This window comes from Notamacropus eugenii, chromosome 5 (genome assembly GCF_028372415.1).
Source record: "Notamacropus eugenii isolate mMacEug1 chromosome 5, mMacEug1.pri_v2, whole genome shotgun sequence".
Classification (NCBI taxonomy): Eukaryota; Metazoa; Chordata; class Mammalia; order Diprotodontia; family Macropodidae; genus Notamacropus; species Notamacropus eugenii.
In genome coordinates, this window is record NC_092876.1 from 21,151,903 (window position 1) to 21,178,172 (window position 26,270).

Sequence of the window (26,270 nt, forward strand, 5' to 3'; positions counted from 1 at the left end):
GGGAGGCGCCAAAGAGCCGGACGGTTTGGGCACAGAAAGGAAGCCTGGGTCTCACGTGACCCGTCCCCCCCCCCCCCCCCCGCCATGGTAAGGGAATTTGAGGATATTCCCAGCCCCTTGACAGCCTCATGTGATCTACTTTGAGCTCTGGCCCAGCCCACAGCCTGAGTCACGTGGCATGGTGGGAGGAGCTTGTGGAGCCCGCGAAACCGGAAGTGCGGGCGAGGCGGAGCCGGAAGTGTGAGAGGCCGAGCAGGAAGTGCCTGCGGGGTGAGTGAGAGATAGGACTTCTTGTCAGCGAAGCTTTTTGTGGGGAGCCCTGAGCGGGGAAGAGTGGCGGTGGTCGCGTTCCCGGTATCTAATGGGGAAGAACTTCCTGTTACCGCGGTGCAGCTGCCTTTCTGCTTTCCAAATAAAGATTTTGGTTTCGTGTTTGAAGAAGTTTACATTTCCCGAGTTTACCCCGAAGCGCGCCGCGTGTCCATGGCGGCCTCCGTGTTCCTCTGGGAGACCCCGGAGAGGTGTAGACTGGGCACGTCCCTGCGAAGATGAGTGTGACCGGGGCCGAGCCGGGAGAGTCAGCCGAGCAGCGAACGGGGGCGGGGGGAGAGCGGAACAGTGGGGGAGGGGAGCCCCGAGATGACCAGGCTTGGAGTGGTGGTAGATTGGTAGGCACTGAACTGTTGGGGAGGGGAAGGGAAGGGAGGGCCCGGCCCACCCAGAAGAGGCTGCCTGGAAGCCAAGGCCCCGGGATCAGAGATCTCTGTGTCTTCTGGCAGCCAGCTGGGTCTGAAGGGGCACCTCCCCCCCCTTCTGCTTGCTGCCCTCTGACCTCTTGGTGACCCTCCTACTTGTCTAGGCTCCCTACCACACCCCAAAGGTCCTGGGGTGCCACCTCCAGTTTTACCATTGGGTCACAGTGACCTGACCTGCATCTCCCACCCGTAGGACCACCGGGAGGCAGAGCTCTGGGTCTGGGGTCATTGAGGCTCTGCCTGGTCTTATCCCATCTGAGAGCCCAAGCCCCTTCTTTCTCCTGGGTCTCTTAAGGAGGGTTGGCGAGGGGCGTGAAGTCAAAGGCAAGGAGTTTAGAGAGGGTGGCAAGTCCTGATCCTGCTCAGACCAAGCTCACTTCCAAGCCTGAGCCTCTCTGCTGCCTCCTCCTGGGGTGGAGTCTTTGCCCTGAGGGCAGAACAGTGCCTTTGTTGCCCTTCTGGGAAATCAACCTCAGTTATTCCTGGTAGGTCAGCATCCACTCTATGAAGGGAAGGCAAAGATAGTGTCTCTCCCAGTCTGACATTCTTCTCCCTCCTCAGGTCAGCTTGCAGAGACCAAAGTCTTTTCCTAGGACAGAGCCTAGAACCAGAGGGAATGGCCCCTGGTACCCAGAGACATTCATCTCAGGTGAGTGTAGTCCATCCATAGACCTGACCAGCATCAACAATCGTGGAATTCAGGAGAGCCAAGGAAGCTTTATCCTGTTAGATATAGGTTGTCCTTAGTGTTGTCAGCAGAGCAGAAATTGTCCTCCTGGTTCTGCTCATGTCCTCCTGCCTCAGGCCATAGGAGCTTTCCTAGGTCTCTCTGAATCCTTTTCGTTGCCCATTTATTTGGTCAAGTCAATAAACATGTAGAAAGTGGCTCCTCTGTGCCAAGCACTGTGCCAGCCTCCTGGGTATGCAAAGGAAGTGTTACAAAATGACAGTCCCTGCCCTAAAGTAGCTCACAGTCAAGTGGGCTAAGAACATCTCATGAGCTGTGTCCATACAAACTCTGTACAGTATGGATGGGAGACACCTTGAGAGGGAAGGTTCTAGCAGTGTCAGGGACCAGGAAGAGCTTGCTTGTTTTCAGGTGAGATGTTAGCTGAGATAGGAAGGAAGCCAGGAGGCCCAGGTGAGGGGGAGGACATTCCCAGCATGAGAGACAGCTCTTGGGATGGCACAGGGTCAAGGGATGGAGGGTCTTGGTCAAGAGTCACCCAGCAGGCCAGTGTTTCTGGGTCAGAGGGTAGAAGAGGACCAAGGCATAAGAAGACTGGAAAGGGTCAAGAGGCTGGTCATATGGTATCTGTTGTGTGCTAGGAACCACATAAATATTATTTCATTTAGTCCTGTTGTCAGAATTGTCAGGGTCATCTAGGGACAGCCAGAGTAAGAGAGCCCAGGTTACAGACAGACAGTAAAGTGAGGTTCATTTGTCCACTGTGACACACTCCAGGAGTGGGTGATGGACATGTGTGTCTCACAGTTCCACAGAGCACACACAGATACTCCTTCTGAGCTATAGGACCCATCCTTTAAGTAGGATTTGTGGGGTCTTGTAGGCAGGCTTACAAACAAGTTTTAGGTAAGATTTAAGTTAGGGGACACAGAGAGGAAAAGGTACATTTTTAGAAAAAGGAGACAGTGAACTCAAAGAGTTGGTCCCTCTAACCAGGGGATCTAAGAGGAGGAGTTCAAGGTAGGTCTTGCCAAGAAAGGGGAACCATGTACAAAGCTGAAGAGGCCCCATGGGCCTCAATGGGTCAAGGCCTTTCTGGGGTGGTGGTCCAAGAGATGCTCTCTGCTTGGGTCCTGAGGCCCCAGGATCATCCTCTTCCTCTCTTCAACACTCAGGGCCAGGGACTCAGGTCCCTGCCTTCTTCTCTGCCCCTCTTCCTGGTCTCCATCAACTGCAATGCCATGGTCTTGGAAATGACCCCCTCTTCTACCTTGACCTTCCCCTAGTCTACCAACTTGCATGGTGAGGCTCAAATTTTATCTGGGCCAAAATTGAAGATTGGTTCCCCTTGAGAGCCCCTCTTCCTTTATCTGTCTATCAGCTCTCATTCTCTCTCCTTTGAACTTTGGAACCTACTTCTGAGTAGAAAGACAGCCACAAGAGAACTTTTGGCAGTGGACTGACCCAAAGGAGTGGGCCCTATATTTTCACAACCTGATTACAAATGGAATTGCATTTGTCCTAAACTAAATTGTAATATGTTCTCATTTAATGTCACATGTGTTCTCCTCTTAGAATCCTTGTGATTTTTAACCCTTTACAGGTGGATTGTACCTCAATAAAAACCACTCTTAAAATGTGGCATTAAGGCACTTAATTTAGAAATTATAAAGATAAAAATTAAGAGCATTATTGGATCAACATTACTCTATCCTGCTATCTGATTGCAATCAGTCTAGAGTGACAAATCAATAAATGTATGAAGTTACTTTCTAGGTGAGAAAATTCAAAATTACTTTCAGCTGAATAGATTTTGCTTGATCCACAATAAGTTTACATTATTTATATAATTATGAATCTTATGTGGTTTTTGTTGTGATATTTGTTAATTTGAAAAAGTAATACCAAATGGACAAAGGAGCCTGTAAATTCTCCCCACTCTGGGCAGATCTCTAGGGACTCAGCAGGTAGATACCTTGGGACTTTATTTTGAGCAACGTTGTCAAATCTTCCCAGCCTTGGAAAGAAGTTGTCATCATTCCAACAGGAATATCACATGGCATTTTCATGTTTGTGGCAATCAGTCACAAATGTCCCCAGCATTGATTCAGAATGGGACCTCTTTCTTGAATATAGTTGATATTGTGAGATCTTGGCATGCAGAAAATAAGAGAATGGCTCCAGGTAATTCAATAAGCATTAATTATGTGCCAGGCATTGTGCTAAGTGCTACGTTACAAAGTAAGGTGAGCAGCTCCTTTCCTCAAGGAGCTCACTTTCCAATGACTTTAGTCAAGTCAACAAGTCAATCATCTTTTATTAAGCACCTACTCTAGTCCAAGGAATTCTTAGGCTTCTTGGAATTCCAAGAATGGAAAAGGAAAGCAGAAGACAGTTTGTACATATTTACAAATATTCACATATACATTTCTACTTCCATAATCAGAAGGTAGGAGGTACAGTGGTTTGAGTTCTGGGCCTGGATTCAGGAAAAGCTGAGTTCACATCTGACCTTAGAAAGTTCCTAGAGAGTTGCTCTCAGTTTTCTCTCCTATAAAATGGTGGTAGTAGGACCTGTGTAGTAGTTAGTGTGAGTATCAGATGAGATAATGTTTGTAAAGTGCTTGTGCCTGGCACATGGTAGTCTCATCATATAAGGTGAATTTCAGGAAATCGAAAGAAAGTGAATCAAGGAGGGCTTCTTATAGAAGATGGGTCTTCAAGACTATTGAATGAGGCAGAGGTCAATTAGGAAGAGGTCTGAGAAACGATCATAAGATTAGGTGATTAAAGCATCAATGCTAACTTGACAGAGAGCACTTTGAGAAAAGGAAAGATGAAAGCCAAGTTGTAAAGGGTTAAGGAGTGAGAGGGGTGACAGCAAGGTGGCCCAGTGGTAGAGCACTAGTCTTGGAATCAGGAAGACTCATCTTCATGAGTTCAAATCTGGCCTCAGACACTTAGTAGCTATGTGATCCTGAGTCATTAAGCCACTTAACTTTTTGCCTCAGTTCATCATCGCTAAAATGATCATAAGCAGAAAACGGAAAAGCACTCCTATATCATTTCTCAGAGACCCTGAGATGATGACTAAAAGAATCAGTCACAATTGAAACAACTGAATGATAACTAAGCAATAAGTGAAAGAAGAAAATAGATCAGCCAGGTGTTTCATGGAGTTTTGCTGAGATAAGGAGGTGAGATAGAATGATTGTTCAAAAGGTGGAGAGGGTTTAGGGAAGGCTTCCTCAAATATGGGGGAAGTGGGTATGTTTGAAATCATTAGGAAAGGGACCAGCTAATTTAGAAAGGTTAACTTATGTGAGGGACCTGGGTGTGGGGAATGATGGAGTGTGCTAACTGTTGGGGAGGAGTGGATGGGGGGAGGGGGATCAAGTGACCATGGACCTAATTGGTTTTTCCAAAAACAAGGCTCCCACTTTCTTAGAGAATGGAGGAAAGAAGGCACTGTAAGATCCCATGAAGAGGTTCTGAGAAGGGCAGAATGCAAACGTTTATTCACTCTACACTTAATAAGTTCCTCATATGAAGCAGCCACTGTTCTTAGCACCATGCAAAAAGAGGCCAATAGCAGCATCTGCCCTCAAGGAGCTCACAGTCTAAAGCGGAGAAAACAAACACACAGGCACCCAAAAGGTATAGGCACGTCTGTTGGTTATAATAGAACAAAGGCAGTAGAATGAAGGGCATCTAGGAAAAATAGATGGTGGAATGTTGATTGAAACTTGAAGGACCCCAGGAGGCATAAATAAGGTAGAGAATTCTAGCCATTCTTGAGAGCCAGAGGGAAATGTCCAGAGTCTAGAGGTGGAGTTTCTTCTTCCTGGTATATAAAAGAGATCAGTGTCATTGGATCAGAGAAGGCAGCAGGAAATAAGGTGGAAGCAGACTGCAGAAGTAAGTGTCATGAGGGGCTTTTAAAGCAACATGAAAAACAAGATACTCAGATGAAAGTGTTTGGATAGTCAGTAGTGAGTGTTTGTGAAGGACATTCTATATGACATGAACTGTGTTAAGGCCTGGGGAATCAAATAGAGCTTATACTTTCAAGGGTAAGACAACACACCAAAGGAAGAGATATTGGGCTAAAGACACCAGAAACTGGGACAGGGTGCAAAGTCAGTGAGAAGTTCCAAAATAGTACAGCCAGGTGCAAAATATGGAGATGTGTGAGCTGACTCTCTCCTTATGTGGAGATTTGGAGTACATGATCTCACTCCATAGTAGGGAAGAGAGAATGTTTGAGGATGGAGAAGGAAAGATATGGGGGAGCATCTGTTAAGAGCAGGTTAGGGATTCAGGAGATGAGTTATCAATGAATAAAAGCTTGGTTTTCCTAAAGTGGTGGTTCATGCTATGAATAAATATAATGCTATGTAGAATCATGATTCAGAACACCAACTGAAAAAGAAAATGCTGTAAATTCTTGGGAATCTAAAAATTCAGGAAAAGCCTAATACTTTAATTGTTCAAAAGTTCAGTAGTAGACATAAAGTAAGCTAAAAGTAAAATATAGGTTATAAATAGACAATAAACATTTTCAACAAAATCATGATGACCAAAGTGAAAAGAGATTTTTACCCACATGAAGGAGAATTGGTCTAAAATAATAGAAAAACTGAAAAAGTGACTCATACTTCTGCTGGAAATGGAAGAAAATTAAATGGAAGAGCATTGAATGCCAAGTGCATTTGCTGACCATGTGTTCTACATGTAGCAGGTTGGATAGATGAGCCCTCCGAAGTATCAAAGGCTTTACAGATGTCTCCACTGTCTTGTATGATATCCATTAGTCTGTCCCTTGACTCCTGAACAGCAGTGTTCTTGAGTTTTAGTGGCATGTTGAAATAATTCAACTTTTGTTTCTTTGTAATTAAATAATATAATGAAGGAATGTATTCCTGAAACAATTGCAAGCAGTCATAAAGCAATGTCAGCAGATGCTTTTGACCATTATATATCATAGCCAATAACCATCTTAACCCCTCAGAATACAGAACTCTTCTTCACTTGGCTGGACACAGTTTCATACCACTCAGTTGAGGCTAGCTCGTGAGTAATTTCTCTTTAGAGTCCTTTTTATACTTTCATCAAGTGAAGAATTTATTTCAGACTTTTGGGAAATTTAGATCATTCCTTTTTCTTTGTTCTTTGCTTAGTAATCACTATTAACTTGGACACAACCCCGCCACTCCCAAACACACAAGAATACACAGTACTTGCCAGCTTCTCAGAAAGTCTTCATTGAATTTTCTTAGTATGTTACTTTGGACACTTGTGGGGAAGAATTTCAGATGAATTTATCTCATACTCCTCCATAGATTGTCTTGTTAAAAATTATTTATTAATTTGGATTTTCAACATTCACTGTCACAACCTTTTGAGGGTGTTTACTCTGTCTCCCTCCCCAAGATGGTATGCAATCTTATATGGTCTCTACATCCACATTCCTATTAAACGTTTTCACATTAGTCATGTTGAAAAGAAGTATTAGAAGGAATAGGAGGCACCAGGAGAAAGAAGAAACAAAACAAAAGAAAAAAAGAACAAATAGTATGCTATGACTTGCATTCTAACTGCATAGTTCTTTCTGTGGATGTGGATAGCATTTTCCATCATGAGTCTTCTGGAATTGTCTTAGTTCCTTGCATTGGTGAGAAGAGCTAAATCTGTCAAAGTTGGCCATCATACCAGATTGTTGTTACTATTTCCAGTGTACTCCTGGTTCTGCTCACATCACTCAGCATCATTTCATATAAGCCTTTCCAGTTTTTCCAGTGTATGCCTGTTCATCATTTCTTAGAGTACAATAGTATTTCATTACATTCATATAGCAGAACTTGTTCAACCATTCACAAGTGATGGGCATCCTCTCAATTTTCAGTTCTTGACCACCAGAAAAAGAACTTGCTATAAATATTTTTATATATGTTGGTCCTTTTCTCTTTTGTCTAATACCTTTGGAATACAGCCCTAGAAGTGGCATTGCTGGATCAAAGGGAATGCACATTTTTTATCTCCAGCATGGGTGGATCAGTTCACAACTCCACCAAGAATGAATTAGCGTTACAATTTCCCGACATCTCCAGCATTGATAGGTGTGATGTGGTACCTAAGAGTTGTTTTAATTTGCATTTCTCTAATCAGTAGTGATCTAGAATATTTTTTCATATGGCTATAGATAGTTTTAATTTCTTCCTCTGAAAACTGCTTGTTCATTCCTTTGACCATTTATTATTTGGGGAATGACATATCCTTAAAAAGTTTGACTCACTTCCCTACACATTAGAAATGAGATCTTTATCAGAAATACTGTAAAAATTATATCTCTTTTATGGGCATAAATTCTCTTTTTCCTCACCTCCCTTTTTTCCCCCTTGCCTCCTTTTTTTTCCCCCTTTCTCTTCCTACTGCCTATAGGACAAGTTTAAACTTCTGTACCTAAATGAGCATGTTATCCCCTCCTTGAGCCAAATCTGATGAGAGTATGGTTCAGACAATACTCATCTCCCTCCTTTCTTTCCATCTACTGCCTCATTATATGATGTAATTTATCCTTTTCTGCCTCTTTCCTTTCCTCTTCCGCCATACAATACTTTTCACCCCTTAGTTTTATCATCACATTAAAGTCAACTTAAACTCACCCCCTTTATCTGTGTATATCTCTTCTAAATATCTTAATAAAGATACAGTTCTCAGGAGTCATAAGGATTATTTTCCAGTGTGGGGATATGTAAACAGTTTGCCCTTATTGAATAATGTGTTGGTTTTTTCCCTTTACTGTTTTCCTTTTTATGCCTCTCTTCAGTCTTGTATTCGAATATCATATTTTTCATTGAGCTCTGGTCTTTTTATCTGGAAAGTCTGGAAGACCTGTATTTCATTGAATGTCCAATTTCTCCCCTGAAAGATTATGGTCAATTATGCTGGGTAGTTGATCCTTGGTTGTAATCTAAGGTCCTTTGCTTTATAGAATATCTTCTTCTAATCCATCCGATCTTTTAATGTAGAAGCTGCAAGGTCCTGAGAAATCTTGACTGTGGTTCAATGATGTTTGAATTGTTTCATTCTGACTGCTTGCATTATTTTCTCCTTGATCTGTTAATTCTGGAAATTGAGCACAATATTCTTTGTGGTTTTCACCTTGGGATCTCTTTCAGGAGAGATTGATAAATTCTTTCATTGACTATTTTGTCCTCTGGTTCTAGGACGTTAGGGCAGTTTTTCTTGATGATTTCTTGAAAGATGCTTTCCAGGCTTTTTTTAAAATCATGACTTTTAGGTAGACCAACAATTCTTAAATTATTTCTCCTGGATCTGTTTTCCAGGTCAGTTGTTTCTCCAATGAGGTATTTTGCATTTTCTTCTATTTTTTCATTCTTTTGGTTTTGTTTGATTAATTCTTAGTGTCTCCTAGAGTTATTAGCTTCCACTTGCCCAATTCTAATTTTTAATTAATTGTTTTCTCCAGTTAGCTTTTAAGTACCTCCTTTTCCATTTGACCAATTCTCTTTTGGAAGGGGTTGTTTCCTTCAGCCTACTTTCTTTCCATTTTGTCAACTGTAGATGGAATTGTTCAATATTTTTTTCTACCTCTCTTGACTTTTAAAATCCTTCTTGAGCTCTTCCAAGAAGGCTTTTTGGGTTTAAGACCAGTTCATACTCCACTTTGAGGTTTCAGATGTGGGTGTATTGTCAATGTTCTCCTCTCCTGAATTTGTTTTGTTTTGTTTTTTTTTAATAATTAAATTTATTTATTTAACTTTTAACATTCATTTTCACAAAATTTTGGGTTACAAATTTTCTCCCCTTTTATCCCCCCCCCAAACACCAAGCATTCTAATTGCCCCTATGACCAATCTGCTCTCTCGTCTATCATCCCTCTCTGCCCTTGTCTCTGTCTTCTCTTTTGTCCTGTAGGGCCAGATAGCTTTCTATACCTCTTTACCTGTATTTCTTGTTTCCTAGTGGCAAGAACATTACTCGACAGTTGATCCTAACACTTTGAGTTCCAACTTCTTTACCTCCCTCCCTCTCCACCTCTTCCCTTTGGAAGGCAAGCAATTCAATATAGGCCAAATCTGTGTAGTTTTGCAAATGACTTCCATAATAGTTGTGTTGTATAAGACTAACTATATTTCCCTCCATCCTATCCTGTCCCCCATTACTTCTATTCTCTTTTGATCCTATCCCTCCCCATGAGTGTCGACCTCGAATTGCACTCTCCTCCCCATGCCCTCCCTTCTATCATCCCCCCCACCCTGCTTGTCCCTTATCCCCCACTTTCCTGTATTGTGAGATAGGTTTTCCTACCAAAATGAATGTGCATTTTATTCTTTCCTTTAGTGGAATGTGATGAGAGTAGACTTCATGTTTTTCTCTCACCTCCCCTCACTATCCCTCCACTAATGAGTCTTTTGCTTGCCTCTTTTATGAGAGATAATTTGCCCCATTCAATTTCTCCCTTTCTCCTCCCAATATATTTCTCTCTCACTGCTTAATTTCATTTTTTTTTAAGATATGATCCCATCCTCTTCAATTCACTCTGTGCACTCTGTCTCTATGTATGTGTGCGTGTGTGCATGTGTGTGTGTGTAATCCCACCCAGTACCCAGCTACTGAAATGTTTCAAGGGTTACAAATATTGTCTTTCCATGTAGGAATGTAAACAGTTCAACTTTAGTAAGTCCCTTATGACTTCTCTTTGCTGTTCACCTTTTCATGGTTCTCTTCATTCTTGTGTTTGAAAGTCAAATTTTCTTTTCAGCTCTGGTCTTTTCATCAAGAATGCTTGAAAATCCTCTATTTCATTGAAAAGCCAATTTTTCCCCTGAAGTATTATACTCAGTTTTGCTGGGTAGGTGATTCTTGGTTTTAGTCCTAGTTCCTTTGACTTCTGGAATATCCTATTCCGTGCCCTTCGATCCCTTAATGTAGAGGCTGCTAGATCTTGTGTTATCCTGATTGTATTTCCACAATACTTGAATTGTTTCTTTCTAGCTGCTTGCAATATTTTCTCCTGGACCTGGGAACTCTGGAATTTGGCCACAATGTTCCTAGGAGTTTCTCTTTTTGGATCTCTTTCAGGCAGTGTTCTGTGGATTCCTTGAATATTTATTTTGCCCTCTGGTTCTAGAATCTCAGGGCAGTTTTCCTTGATAATTTCATGAAAGATGATGTCTAGGCTCTTCTTTTGATCATGGCTTTCAGGTAGTCCCATAATTTTTAAATTGTCTCTCCTGGATCTATTTTCCAGGTCAGTTGTTTTTCCAATGAGATATTTCACATTATCTTCCATTTTTCCATTCTTCTCGCTTTGTTCTGTGATTTCTTGCTTTCTCATAAAGTCCTTAGCCTCCATCTGTTCCATTCTAATTTTGAAAGAACTATTTTCTTCAGTGAGCTTTTGAATCTCCTTTTCCATTTGGCTAATTCTGCTTTTGAAAGCATTCTTCTCCTCATTGGCTTCTTGAACCTCTTTTGCCAATTGAGTTAGGCTAGTTTTCAAGGTGTTATTTTCTTCAACATTTTTTGGGGTCTCCTTTAGCAGGGAGCTGATCTGCTGTTCATGCTTTGACTTCATGTCTCTCATTTCTCTTCCCAGCTTTTCCTCCACCTCTCTAACTTGATTTTCAAAATTTTTTTTGAGCTCTTCCATGGCCTGAGCCCATTGGGTGGGCTGGGACACAGAAGCCTTGATTTCTGTGTCTTTGCCTGATGGTAAGCATTGTTCTTCCTCATCAGAAGGGAAGGGAGGAGATGCCTGTTCACCAAGAAAGTAACCTTCTATATATTATTTCTTTTCCCTTTTCTGGGCATTTTCCCAGCCAGTGACTTGACCTCTGAATATTCTCCTCACACCCACCTCACCTCCTGATCCTCCCAGCCAGCGTTTGGGGTCTGAGATTCAAATGCTGCTTCCAGCCTTAGGGCTTTTGGCGGGGGCAGGGCTGCTATTCAGTGTGAGATTAAGTTCAGGTGGTCAGGTCGGGGCAGGGCTGCCTCTCAGGCTCAGTTCCCTCAGGGGGTTTATGCACAGACCTTCCACAATGGATTCAGGCTCCCGCCCGCTTGGGGAGCCCCTGTCTGCAGCTGCCTCTCAGCTTCTACCTCTGGGGGGGGGGGGCCTGAGTTATGGGGGCACCCCACTCCCCCTTCGACCCGCCAAAGAGACTATCTCACCGACCCCCATCACCTGTGGGTGGAGGGAATTGTGTGGCCGCTGGAGATCCCATCCCTGAAGCCCGCTTGGATCTTTTCCTCTCGGTGCCGCGGCCGTGGCAGGTCTGGGCTGGGCTCCATGTCTGCAGCATGAAGGACCCCCGCGAGAGGTTTGCAGGTCTCTCCAGAACAGAAATCTCCCTCGCTCCAATGTTCCGTGGCCTCTGGGTGCAGAATTCACCGTGAGTTACTTCCCTGTAGCTGTTCTATGGGTTGTGTCTAAATTTGTTTTTTATCTTCCTTGTAACCAAGGTACTTCTTTATGGTCATTGTTTTCCTTGTTGCTTTTTGTTCATGTTGTTTGCCTTTTTTTCTGGCTTTGAAAGTTTATCTCTGGCTTTGGGGCAGAAGGAGCACTGTCCTAGACTTCTTGTGTTGGAGACTACAGGCCTGTTACTGGTTTTGTGTGCTGGAGCCTCAGGTGCTGGCAGCTGGAAGATATAGTGATCTGATAGTTTACCTGGTGCTGAACTGAATCTGTTGCTGGTAGATGGAGTGTGCCTGGTATTGGTACTTACCTGCTCCACCATGTTGGGGCTGAATATCTCCCCCTTGTTCCTTGAGGTCAGTCTTGCCACTGCCTTGCTGGAAAAGCTCCCCTGCTGTTCTGGTCCCCTTCAGCCACAGCAAGGGGAATATTTCTGGTTAAACCCCCTAGTCTCTGGAACTAAAATACTTTTGCATCTCACCTTTCTGCTGGCTCCACTACACCAGGATTTTCCCTTGGGAAATATTTTCTGGGTTTTTCAAGGTCAGTGTGGAAGGGTGAGAGCAACTTACTGCTACTCTGCCATCTTGGCTCCTGAAAGCTGAAAAAGTTGACTTTCAGACATTTCATCTGTGGGCACATAACTGCTGCTGCTACTTCCACAGCTGATTCAGGCATTCCTGAGACCTGCTCCTGCTTTGGAGAGGTCAGGATTGTACTGGCACAACCTGGGCTGGACTGCACTTCTTTCTTTCCCAGTATGTAACCTCTGGCATCTGTGGACTGAGAAGTCTGGAAACAGCCACTTTTTGCCAGTGATTCAGTGACCCAAGGCCTGTTCCAGCTTTCCTGGGGCTAGGTCTGTGCTGGTGTGGCCTGGGATAGACTGTTCTCCTCTCTCAACTTAGTACAACAGACCCTTCCTATTGATCTTCCAGGTTATCTTGGGCTGGAAATCTGTCCCACTCTGTCTCTTTGTGGGTTTCACTGCTCTAGAATTTGTTCAGAGTCAATTTTTATAGTTATTTTAAGGGTTTAAGGAGAGCTCAGGTGAATCCCTGCTTTGACTCAGCCATTTGGCTCAGACCTCCTCCACATATTCTTATACCTCACTGATGGGAACACTTGCCTTTTCCTTTTGGGTAAGCATTGTATAGCAAGACATTTTTTTTCCAGCTTTTATTATTTCATCATTATTCTCATGTCAAATAGAAAATGCTTTTGTCAGTATTCCATTCAGTGTTTAATGACTGGTTTCAGGTATTGGCTCTGACACTCATAGAAGTTATATGTCTTATAGGCACAGCTCTTCTCTGGGCTTCAGTTTGTGTTGATGGGGTTTGGACTAAATGAATTCTGGAGTCTTTTAGCTCTAAAATGACTGACTTTTGATGGTTTAGGAGTTGGTGACGTTGAAGGATGTGGATGTGGACTTCACTGAGGAGGAGTGGGGCCTCTTGGACTGTTCTCAGAAAAAGCTGTACAAGGAAGTCATGCTGGAGAATATCCAGAATCTGCTGTCCCTTGGTAAGGACATTTTTTTTTTCTTTTCTTGGTGTTGTCAGCCCAAAATTAGCACAAGTGGCAGAGAATGGATCCATACTCTGTTGCATCTCAACTTCCAAAGCTGCATTGAGTGCACAGAAAAGTCAACGAGTTAGAAAAAAAACATCCAAAAATTTAAGAAAAATAACTTCTTAAAAACTAGAATTGGCCATGAGGAAGCTAATAACATTGTAAGATCCCTAGAAATACTAAAAATCAAAAGAATGGAAAAGTTGAAGAGAATGTGAACCATCTCATTAGAGAAACATGATATGGAGAATAGATCAAGGAGACACAGTGTTAAGAATTGTTACACTGCCTGAAATGTGTAATTAAAAAAAGTCTAGATACAGTATTTCAAAACATTATTAGGGAAAACTTACCTGAAGTTCTAGATCAAGAAGTAAACCTAGAAATAAGAAAAAACTCACCATTCATACCCTGAATGTGATACTAAAATGAAAACTTAGAGGAACATTGTACCCAAGTTTCAAAGCTTCCAAATTAAGGAAAAAATGCCACAAGCAACAAGAAAAGCACACTGTAAATTCTGTGAAGCTACTGTCAAGATACACAAGACCTAGCAGCTTCTACTGCTAGTAAAAGGTATTGAGTCATACTTCATTGAGATAGGGATTTGCAGTTGTGAACAAAAATAACTCAGAAAAAATTCAAGTATTTTGGAAACAATCAGGATTACACAGCATTTAGCAGTTCCTACACTAAGGGATAGAAGGGTTTGGAATATGATATTCCAGAGGTCAAAGGAGCTAGGATTAAAACTAAGAATAACCTACCCAGAAAAACTGAACATAATACTTCTGGGAAAAAATGGAATTTAAATGAAATAGAGGATTTAACAAGCATTCTTCTTGAAAAGACCAGAGCTGAATAGAAAATTTGACTTTCAAATACAAGAATCAAGAGAAATATGAAAAGGTCAGGAAAGAGAAGTCATAAGGTACTCATTAAATGTGAACTGTTTACATTCCTGCGTGGAAGATGATATTTGTAACTCATGAGATCTTTCTCAGTATTAGGGTAGTTAGAGGGAATAAATAAGTGTGTGTGTGTATGTATGTGTGTGTGTATATGTATATATATGCACACACATGTATGCGTGTATAACATGTATATATGAATATTTGTATGTGTGTAGATGTATGTAAGTGCATATATGTACATATACACACATATATACATACAGAGGGTACAGAGTGAGCTGAATGTGAAGGACGGATACCTAAAACAAAATTAAGTGTTGAGAGGAATGTACTGGGAAAAAGAAAGGGAGAGGTAGAATGTAGTAAATCATTACATAGAAGAAGCAAGAAAGAGCAATGGAGGGGAAGAGTGGGGTGGTGAGAGGGAGTCATTGAATTTGGGTTAAGGAGGGAATAATACACTCAGTTAGGTGTGGAAAACAATCTTACCCTGCAGGAGGGCAGTGGGGAAGGGGATGAGAGAGGGAGGATAATAGAAGGGACAGCAGATTGGGGGAAGGGGTAATTAGAACCAAACACTATTATTGAGGGACAGGTCAAGGGAAAAAATGGAATAAATGGAGGGCAAGACAGGATAGAGGGAAATGTGGTTAGTCTTTCACAACATGACTGTTATGGAAGTGTTTTGCACTGCTACACATGTATGACCTGTCTCAAATTGCTTGCTTTCTCAGTGAGGGTAGGTGGAGAGGGAGGACAATAGAGAATGTGGAAGTTAAAGCTTTAAAAATGAATTTTTCATCCAACTGGGAAATAAGATGTACAAGCAGTGGGTTATAGAAATCTGTCTTACCCTACAGGAAAAAAGTGCAAGAAACTGGGAGAAGGGGTGATTGGGGTACATGCTGTTGGGGAGGGGAGAAATGGGAAGAAAATCTTGTGGAAATACTGTTTTAAACTGGAAATAAGTTATATAATGCTTCAAGCAATTGTTTAAAAAAGTTTCTTGCAATGGGAAGAAGTTATCAACCTCCTCAGTAAGATCTGTTGTTCAACAAGGATGGCCATTGTCACCAATATTATTCAGTGTTGTATTGGAAATCCTCGAATAACAATAAGAAAGAGAAATAGAAGAAATCACCCTAGGGAATGAGGTAACAATATCTCTTTTTGCAGATATTATGATGGTATCCGTGCAATATCCCAAAGACTCAGCTAAAAAGTTAGTTGAAACAATTAGTTATTTTAGAGTAGCAGGGTATAATGTAAACTGATATAAATCATCAGCATTCCTATACATCACCAACAAAACAAGTCTAGAATCTGTGACCCCAGATATAGGTCCTCAAGTAGGGCTGTTTACTGAATCTAGATATCACAGAAGAAATCCCCTTAATCAAAGGATTTGTAATGTAAAAGTTGGACTCAGCCAAAAGATAGCACTCAAGTACCTAGGAGGCCACAGGTTCCCCATCTCTCCTCTGGACAGTACAAAAATCCTGGGGGTACACCTGCCAGAAAAAACTCAGATACTACATGAACAGAAATAGAAAAACCATTTTAAACAAATAAAAGCAGATTTAAATAATTGAAGACATATTTGTTGATGGGTATGCAAAACCAATATAATAGAAATGACAATTTTATCTAAACCAATTCATACCTTCAATACTGTCCCAAGGAAATTACCAAAACCTTTTTTTACTGAGTTAGAAAAATAATAAAATTCATTTGAAAGAACAAAAGATCAAGAATATGAAAGGAACTAATGAAAAATAATGTGAAGGAAAGAAGTTTGGCAGAACTTGATCTTAAACTATAGTGTGAGGCAGTGATTATTAAAACTATGGTACTGGTGAAGAAATAGGAAAGTAGATCACTGGAACAGAGTAGGTAGGCAGCTTAAAACAGCAAATGCATAGAGTCACCATGTGTCTGAGAAGTGTGAAGGCTTAAGATTTTGCAATACGAATTCATTATTTGGGGTAAATTGTTGGAAAAGCTGAAAAGAAGTGTGGCAGAAATTGAGTATAGACCAACATTTTACAGTTGATCAAAAAAAGGTCAAAATATATACATGACCTAGATGTAAAGAGAGATTACAAGGAAATTTGAACATCACTTAATGGATAGGTGAACAATTTATGGATAAACAAGAGACATGGAAGAGAATGAAGTGTGAGGTGGATAATTTTGATTACATTAAATCAAAAACATTGTACAAATAAGAACAATACAATCAAAATCAGAAGGAAAGTATAAAATTTCAGAGGGAGACTTTGTATGAGGTTTCTCAAATAAAGTTCTCATCTCAAGTACACAAAGATCTTCGTAAAATCTCTAAGATTATGAGTCATTCTCTAATTGATAAATGGTCAAAGGATTTGGACAGGCAGTTTTCCAGTGGAGAAATTTGGGATATTCACTGTTGGTGGAATTGTGATTTTCTCCAACCATTATGGAGAGCAATCTAGAATTATGTCAAAAGACTTATTAATAACTGCCCATACCCTTCGATCCAGCAATCCCACTACTAGGTCTGCATTTCCAAAGTTGATTCCAAAAGATAAAGAAATTATACTAAAATATTTATAGCAACTCTTTTTGTGGTGGCAATGAATTACATACCCTTAAATTGGGGAATGACTGACCAAGTTGTAGTCGACATTTATGATGAAGTAATGCTATGCTATAAGAAATTTTGAGCTTGATGATTTTAGAAAAAACATGGATAGACTTACACAAAATGATGGAGAGAAAGGAGCAGTGCCAAGAGAATGTTATGTACAGTCACTGCAAAATATTTTTAACCACAACTTTCAGTGAATAAGCCAATTTGACTATTATAAACACCCCCAAAATGCAAAGGACATATGAAGGTAAATGCTATCTGCCTCCAAAGAAAGAATAGGTAAATAGAAGTATGTTTGGAATGATTTTCCATATGTATACATGTTTGTGTCTGATGGTAGCCATCTCTAGGTCAAAGGAAGAAGGGAAGGGGAAAAAAAAGAAATTTGCATGTTAACTTTTTTGTAGGAATAGGTAGATATACATAATTGATTTGGTTCTCTGTGTGCAATCATCTTTTTTTTATCATATATTATGGAAATGCTTATTTTATTCCATGAGTTAAAAATAACAATTTTTTAAAAGAAATAATGATAATAATAAAAAAATGTCTTGTGCTGGCTAAGAAAGAGAAAGGTAGATGAGTAGAACAGAGTAACTTTGTATTTAAAACATGTTAAGATAAATTGCATGATAAGAATCCCTGATTTGATGAAAATTGGGAAGAAAGATGAAAAGTAGTCTGTCAGAGATTGGACAGAGACAAGTATCATACTCCATTTACCAGAATAAGGTCTAAATGGATACATGATCTAGCTATAAAGGGAGGCATTATAGGAAATTAAAAGAACATGATGGAACATTTTAATAGTCAGATTTAGGGAGAGATAAACAGTTTGTGGATAAAGAAGAGATAGTATGGTGAGGTGCGAAATGAATAATTTTCAATTACATTAAATTATAACCGTTTACCACAAATAGAACCAATGTAGCCAAGATCAGAAGGAAAGCAAAAAAAAGTTGCTGCTTTTCTTGAATGTGAATGTTTAGCTCTGAGGGGTCTAGCACTCTGTGGTGCACATCTCCTTTGTCACTCACACATCCTGTCTCTTCTCCTTATGGTGACATAGTCTATGTAATGCTACAAGAGTACATCCATGAAGTCTTATTGCATTTAGGTTGGTAATGAGAAGGCCATGAGCTGCAGAAGTCTTCAATAACCATTGCTATTACATTTATTTTATGTGTTTTTATCTTTTTCTATAAATATGTTTATTTTCTTCTGATGTAGATACCCGGTTCAAGGGAAATGAAATAACTAAAAAACTTGGAATTTTTTTGGAAGAGAATGACCGGCAAAGTTTCATGAATGATGGTCCCTGGGACTTCAGTTTCAGAGAAATTTATGACTTCATTCTCAAAGTAGATAAAAATCCAAAGAGTGAGTATGAATATGCTGAAATTGGGAAGAAATTCAGACAGTCTTCCATCTTAAATCACTGTAAGAAAATGACCTCAGGGAATCACTGTATGCACTATAGTGATTATAGCAAATGCCTTGCTGAAAAGGTAAAGCTTTTTCAGTCCCATGGAAACCTTCCTGAAATGCAAAGGTATCTTAGTAATCAATGGGAAAGGTCTCTGAGTTGGAATTCAGTCCTCATTAGACATCAGAAAAGTGATAATGAAGAAATACTTTCTGTAAGTAATAAAGGTGGGAAGGCCTTTACTCATCAGCAAATTCCCATTAAAAAGGAGCCTGATGCATGTAATGAATGGGAAGTACACCAAGGGATCCACACTGGAGTAAAACCTTATAGATGTGATCAACTTGGAAAGGCTTTTGCAGGAAGCTCCTGGCTTATTGAACATCAGGTAATCCTTGCTGGAGCAAAGCCCTATGAGTGTAATCAATGTGGAAAGACTTTCACACAGAGCTCCAGTCTTGCCAGACATCAGAGAATCCATACTGAAGAGAAACCTTATAGATGTAATCAGTGTGGAAAGACTTTTACACAGAAGGGCCATCTTGCTAGACATCAAAAAATCCACACTGGAGAGAAACCTTATAGATGTAATCAATGTGGAAAGGCTTTTACCCAGAGATTCAACCTTGCTGCACATCAGAAAATCCACCCTGGAGAGAAGCCTTATGAATGTAATCAGTGTGGAAAGACTTTCACACAGAAGGGCCATCTTGCTCAACATCAAAAAATCCACACTGGAAAGAAACCTTATAGATGTAATCAATGTGGAAAGGCTTTCACAAAGAAGAGCCATCTTGCTGGACATCAGAGAATCCACACTTTAGAGAAGGCTTATATATGTAGTCAGTGCGGAAAGGCTTTCCCATGTAGCTCCGATCTCAGTAGACATCAGAGAATCCACACTGGAGAGAAACCTTTTGAATGTAATCTCTGTGGAAAGACTTTCACACAGAAGGGGCATCTTTCTCGACATCAAAAAATCCACACTGCAAAGAAACCTTATAGATGTAATCAATGTGAAAAGGCTTTCACTCAGAACTTCAGTCTTGCCGAACATCAAAGAATCCACACTGGAGAGAAACGTTACAGATGTAATCAATGTGGAAAGGCTTTCCCATGTAGCTCCGATCTCAGTAGACATCAGAGAAGCCACACTGGAGAGAAACCTTTTGAATGTAATCTCTGTGGAAAGACTTTCACACAGAGGTCCACTCTTGCTGGACATCTCAGAATCCATACTGGAGAGAAGCCTTTTAGATGTAATCAATGTGGAAGGGCTTTTACACAGAGTTATAATCTTGCTTCACATCAGAGAATCCACACTGGAGAGAAACCTTACGTATGTAATCAGTGTGGAAAGACTTTCAGTAGGAGCTCCCAGCTTGTTGCACATCAGAGAATGCACAGTGGAGAGAAACCTTTTGAATGTAATCGATGTGGAAAGGCTTTTACTTGGAGTTTCAGTCTTGTCAATCATCAGAGAATTCACACTGGAGAGAAACCACATAAATGTAATCCGTGTGGAAAGACTTTCACACAGAAGAGTCAGCTTGCTACACACCAGAGAATTCACACTTTAGAGAAGCCTTATAGATGTAATCAGTGTGGAAAGACTTTCACACAGAAGAGCCATCTTGCTCAACATCAGAGAATTCACACTGGAGAGAAACCTTTTGAGTGTAATCTATGTGGAAAGACTTTTACACAGAGGTCCTCTCTTGCTGGACATCACAGAATCCATACAGGAGAGAAGCCTTTTAGATGTAACCAATGTGGAAGGGCTTTTACACAGAGTTACAATCTTGCTGCACATCAGAGAATCCACACTGGAGAGAAACCTTATGTATGTAATCGATGTGGAAAGACTTTCAGTAGGAGCTCCCAGCTTGTTGCACATCAGAGCATTCACAGTGGAGAGAAACTTTGAATGTAATCAGTGTTGAAAAGCTTTCACATGGCTCCAGTCTTGTTAAACAAAGGAGAATTCACACTGGGGAGAAACCCTAGGAAATTCATCATCTGTTATGGCAGGATATAGTTATTGTGTTCCTGTGACAGTAATCCTTGAAAGCACTGGTTAAAATTCATACAGTATTCATTAACCTTTCCATACATTCAGTATAGTTGTTGGAGGCAAAATTGACCACATGCCTATATGTTCTCAATTGTATCCAAATATGTATTTGGTGGATTTTCAAACTTCCCCATTGGTCTAGTCTGTAGGTAGGCTAGATGGGGGGGGCGGGGGCAGGGGAGTACATCTGACCACTGCAAGTGGACTTCAGAGTAAAACTTGCCAATAAAAATTAAAAAGCTTTAATCCACTGTGTTTGATGAAGAGAATCTTTTATGTTTTGTGAATTTACCCTGGAAATATGCATGCATATCCATACCTACTTCTGTGGGTTCCCCATTGGGATTATACCAGTTGATGGGCATCCCCTCAAAAGTAAAGACTGTCCTCACCCTCCTGGGCTTAATCTTGCAATGGGGACATAGCATTTATCATCATGAGTCTTTTGAAATTGTCTTTCATCACTGCATTGCTAAGAAGAGCTAAGCGTGATAAAATTGGTCATCATACAGTGTTGCTTTTATTCTATACCATGCTCTCCTGGTTCTGTTCATTTTGTTCAGCATCGAAGCCTTTCCAGGTTTTTCTGAAGTCTACTAGCTCATCATTCCTTAGGGAGCAGTAGTATTCCTTTACATTCATATACCACAACTTTTTCAGCCTTTCCCCAGTTGATGGGCATCCCCTCAAAAGTAAAGGCAGTTCTCATCCTCCTGGACTTAACCTTGCAGTGGGGGAGTGGTGAGCAGGAAGGGGCTCAATGGTTTCAAAAGTTAATAGATGGGGGGGGTGCGCCTTAGGGCACAGATTGACACTTATCAACCAGGTACTTGCCAACTCTTGTGTTGGCTCAACTTTCTCTCCAAGTTAGCCACAAACTGTTCACCCTCAGAGAAGAACTCTAATTTGTTGACATTAATTCTTCTGGTAGTCATTTTACCTTGGGGGTGGCACTTTTGATGAATGCTAATGTTTAGCCTGGAAAGGATAAGTCTGTGATCAGTCCAGTACTCTGCACCACACATTGCCTTCATCACTCTCACGTCTTGTCTTTTTCTTCTCCTTACAATCACACAGTTTCTTAGATGCCAGTGTTTGCTGTGAGGGTGCATCCATGAAGTTTTATTGTGTTTAGGTAAACAGAAAAAAGTGTTGGTGATGAGAAAATCATTCCATTACTGTCTTCAGCCGTAAATGACCATTGTTGTTGCTGTCTCCAACTCCATTCTTCCCTAGGACTCCCTGGTAGTCTGGTAGTCTGAGCCTACTCTAGCATTAAAGTCAGGGGTAGCTAGGTGGTACAGTGGATAGAGCACCAGTGCAGGGGTCAGGAGGGTCTGAGTTCAGATCTCACCTCAGACACTCACTACATGTGCGACCTTGGGGCAAGTCACTTAATCCCAATTGCTTCATCCTGGGTCATCTCCAGTCATCCTGATGAATATCTGGTCACTGGATTCAGATGGCTCTGGAGGAGAAGTGAGGCTGGTGATCTGCACAGCCCTCCCTCACTCAAAACAAAATCAAGTGTAAATTATGTCATTATTTCTCTGATGGCATGGTCTTCTTTGGCAATGAAAGACGAACACATACTGTCAGCATTAAAGTCACCTAGAATTATAAACTTGTCCTCTTTTGGCATGTTGATGACAAGGGTCTCTGGGTCTTCATAAAATTTTTTTGACCTCATCAGGGGTCGTCATGGTGGGAGCTTAGGCACTGGTGATGGTGGTATATCGTTTTCCTGCAAGTGGCAATCACATTGTTATGAGCCTGTCATTCACTCCTTTGGGCAGGAATACCAGCATGCTGACTAGATTAGTTTTGATTGCAAAATAAGTGTGCACACATTCCATGTGCCCATGATTAGTAGAATCATCTTTGCAGATGTTTTTGTACATTTTTTTGTTGTATCGACCACAGAGTGGGATTCTCCACCTGCTTAAGTAATCAGGCCACAGCTGGGTAAGCAGACAATTTTTAGGGCACCTTTTCTATCCCCTTTCCTCATGCCAGGATGTGAGTAGTGTGATCCTTAAAAGACTGCTCAGACACTGAGGCGGCTGCCGAGTTCCACTGCTGTTTCCAGTGAGAAATGACCCTGTGGCCTGGGCCTCTTGTGTGCAGGTTGTGGGTATAGCTCCCAGTGTGTCTGCACCTGCTGCTTCATCACTTGCCTGTCACCACAGGACTTTGAGGTATAATAGCGAAATGGTATGCGTGGTGGGTGTGGGTATGGGTGATATCTTTTGATTCATACATAAACTGGATTTAAGTTAGGCTGAGTTGCACAAAGTTGTTAGCCTCACTCTCTATCCCAGTCATCATAGTCCAGTGACAGGACAGAAACAAGATGGCTGGAGATGGCTCAGGATGCAGAGGATGACCTTGGCATCTTTGATGTCTAACCAAACTCTTAGTGCTCCACATCGCCTGCTTCAGCTGCTTTCATGATTGTTGGAACAAATTGTTCTCTTCCACCCATTCCACCAAGGGAAATCTTCACATGCTTGAGGAAGACACCCCTCTAATTCATACACCTTGGTTGCCCTTAATGTGGTTTGGCCTATCTTCTGAAACGATTTATTGGGGTATGGCCACTGCACAAGCTGCAGTTTCTTGGAGCCACAAATGAGAGTTTGGTGGAATAGCTGGACACCAAAGGTAGAAAGCAGCCCTAAAAAGGGCTTGGCAGCCATCACACCAAGAATATTGGTCTTCCCTGAACACAGTCTACACCTCTCTGCCTCATGATGACATGGCTTACCTCGGTTCAGGATAATGGACAGTGCTCTCTTGCCTTCCCAGTCACCAATGGAGTGAAACAAGGCTCTGTGCTTGCTCCCATGCTTTTTAGCATGATGTTTTCAGTCATGTTGTCATAGGCTTTCAGTGAAGATGAGCACGGCATCAAGGTCAGCCACTCTGCTGATGGTAAATTCTTCAATTTGAAAAAGCGACAAGCCAAAACCAAAGTGGAGGGAGTGTTAGTGCATGATTTTCTGTTTGCAGACGATTGTGCACTCAATGCAGCCTCTGAGGCTGAGATGCAACAAAGTATGAATCAATTCCCCACCGCCTGTGCTAATTTTGACCTAATAATTAGAAAACACAGGTGCTCAATTAGCCACCACCACACCATCCATATGTGGAGCCATCAGTTATAACAAATGGAGAAGTTTTGAATGCTGTGGATAAATTCACTTACCTTGGTAGTGTACTTTGCAGGGATGTACACGTTGACAATGAAGTTGATGCACATATTGCCAGAGCTAGTTCAGTGTTTGGGAGGCTCTGAAGAAATGTATGAGGGAGAAGAGGTATTAGACTGACTACCAAACTGAAGGTCTACAGAGCCATTGTGCTGACCTCATTGTTGTATGCCTGTGAACTGTGGACACTCTAACAGTACCATGCCAGTAAACTGAATTGCTTCCATTTGAACTGTCTTAGGAAAATTCTGAAGATAACCTGGAAGATTAAGGTACCAGACACTGAGGTCCTTGCTCAAGGTAAAATGCCAAGCATTCAAACTATGCTTCAGTGAGCGCAACTCTGATGGACTGGCCACATTGTTCGAATGCAAAATGTTTGCTTGCCCAAAAGACTATTTTATGGAGAACTCACATGGGGCAGGCAATCACATGATGATCAGAAGCGATACAAGGACACTCTCAAGGTCTTATGGACTTTGGATTTAACTGTGCAACATGGGAGACACTGGCATAGGACTGCTCAGCATGGTGTACCCACATCAGAAAGTTTGCTGTGCTCTATGAGCAAAGCAGAATTGAAACACCACAAAGAAAATGTAGGATGTGCAGATTTGGAGCATCCATCCCAAATATTCACACAGACTGTGCTCAATCTGTGGTAGAGCATTCTGAGCTCATATTGGTCTGATCAGCCACAATTGTACACATTGAAACTTCACTTTATTATGGTGATGTTATTTTGGTCCTCTTGAAGAATGAACGACAACAACCAACCAACTGGAACAGAGTGGGTATTGATCTTGGTTCTTGTTACGTGATTTGGAAAAGAGAGGGAAATTTTGAGGATGAAAATCCTCAAAGGGAGTTCTCTCTCTCTCTCTCTCTCTTTCTTTCTCTCTCTCTCTCTCCCTCTTCCCCCCTCTCCCTCTCCCTTCTCTCTTCTCTCTTCTCTCTTCTCTCTGCTCTCTGTCTCTCCCCTCTCCCCTCATTTAACTGTGTTGGGAACCCTGAAATGACATTATACAGAGGGAGTCTGCTTAGAAAGAATCCAACCACTTATTTCACTCAAAGTGGCAAGGTTTACTGTAATGCCAGTAGAGGAGGGCTCAATTCCTAGTGATTAATCGGGATTAAGGATTGATATTTATATAGGAAAAAGGAATAATGAAATGATCTGCATTGGATTAAGGGTGGTAAATAGCCTGGGGGTGGATCAGAGAACCACAGTGAGAGGCCTGCTGACTAGCTGGGCTGAGCCAGTTGCCTCAGCCAAGATGTCAGAGACTAGGACGTGTGGGAAAATCCAGGGTCTGGGTTGTTGAAATGGTTGGGAAAATTCCATGTCTAGGGCCTGTCATCCCGTCATTCCCCCTCAAATAAGTGGGACCCAAAATCTTGGGGGAGTATTCTCAGTTTATGAAAATTTATTGCTGGAAGTGCCATAGAGCTGTCACTGCTTTGAGGGGGTCCCAGGGAGGAGGCTGACAGTAACCAAACACAGGCTGCTTCATCCAAGGGAAGAAGCTGGGACAAAGTCTGGTACCCACTGTATGCTACCATCTGTAGGTGAATGGCCTGTGTTTGGATGACACAAATCTGACAAGTGACTTCAATATGTAGGGCCCAAATATAGGGAGAATTAAAAATGATCTCAGAATGAGGAAAAACAAAGTAAGAGCTCCATTTACATTCGACATACAGGGTTATCAGATCTTGTTACTTCCCGAGGTTTCCACTCTGATTCCACTTCCTTGAGGAGGATCAGATGCTATTGGGAAGTAACAAGTTTTGTAGGTAGTTTTGCACCCTTGTCCAGACTGACTTCGATTATAACAAAAGACTTGGGAGGAGGATAGAAGAAAATTGATTGCACTGAAATGCTCTTCCCCAAATCAAACTGAAGATGTTTCTGGTTGATTTCAGTAACTAATAGCAACACCTAATTACTAAGTTGATTAGTATGTGTTAAGGAATGTAATTCAAGGTGAATAGCTCAGCCCTCTAGCCCACTTCTGAAAAATTCTTCAGAAGGACATTCCTGATACTGAGATTGCATTGGAAGCTGCCCAGGCTTGGGTGGAGACAGATTCTTCTGCCTAGATAGCACAATGTGTTTCTGATTTAATTTTAGTAATTAACAGCAATACTCAATTATTTAAGTTGTTTTAAGATACAGAAAGAAATATAATTTTAGGTTGTCTGGCTCAGATCTTAAACATACATTTTATTATCCCAGCCTTACTTGGTGGATAATGATTCACATGATTATGCCAACAGGTGGATGATCAGCATTAACTTTGCCAGTTGTTTGGGATGTGGAATGACCACATATTCAGGTCAAAACAGCAAGACCTCACATATTTAGTGCTCATGTCTTTTATGAGCATTTGCTGTGATTTTAGAAATTTACTATAAAAGGTTAAGTGAGGGACAAGACTATACCAAGTATGCCAACAATGCTGTATCATTCCCACCTCATAGCCAGATAGGTAACATTCCTTTCCAAGGAACACAATGGGGAAACTGAGTCAGGAGGCTCCT

At 41.4% G+C, this 26,270-nt stretch overlaps 1 protein-coding gene across 1 annotated transcript; it reads left to right on the top strand.

Moving 5' to 3' along the window:
* Positions 1-276: 276 nt before the first annotated feature.
* On the top strand, positions 277-20,764 carry LOC140508340 (uncharacterized). The gene is given in 4 exon segments (XM_072616182.1): positions 277-1,404; positions 13,294-13,420; positions 18,245-20,360; positions 20,362-20,764. Coding segments are annotated over 4 exon segments (2,298 nt in total). The 5' UTR covers positions 277-1,371; the 3' UTR covers positions 20,384-20,764.
* Positions 20,765-26,270: the final 5,506 nt, after the last annotated feature.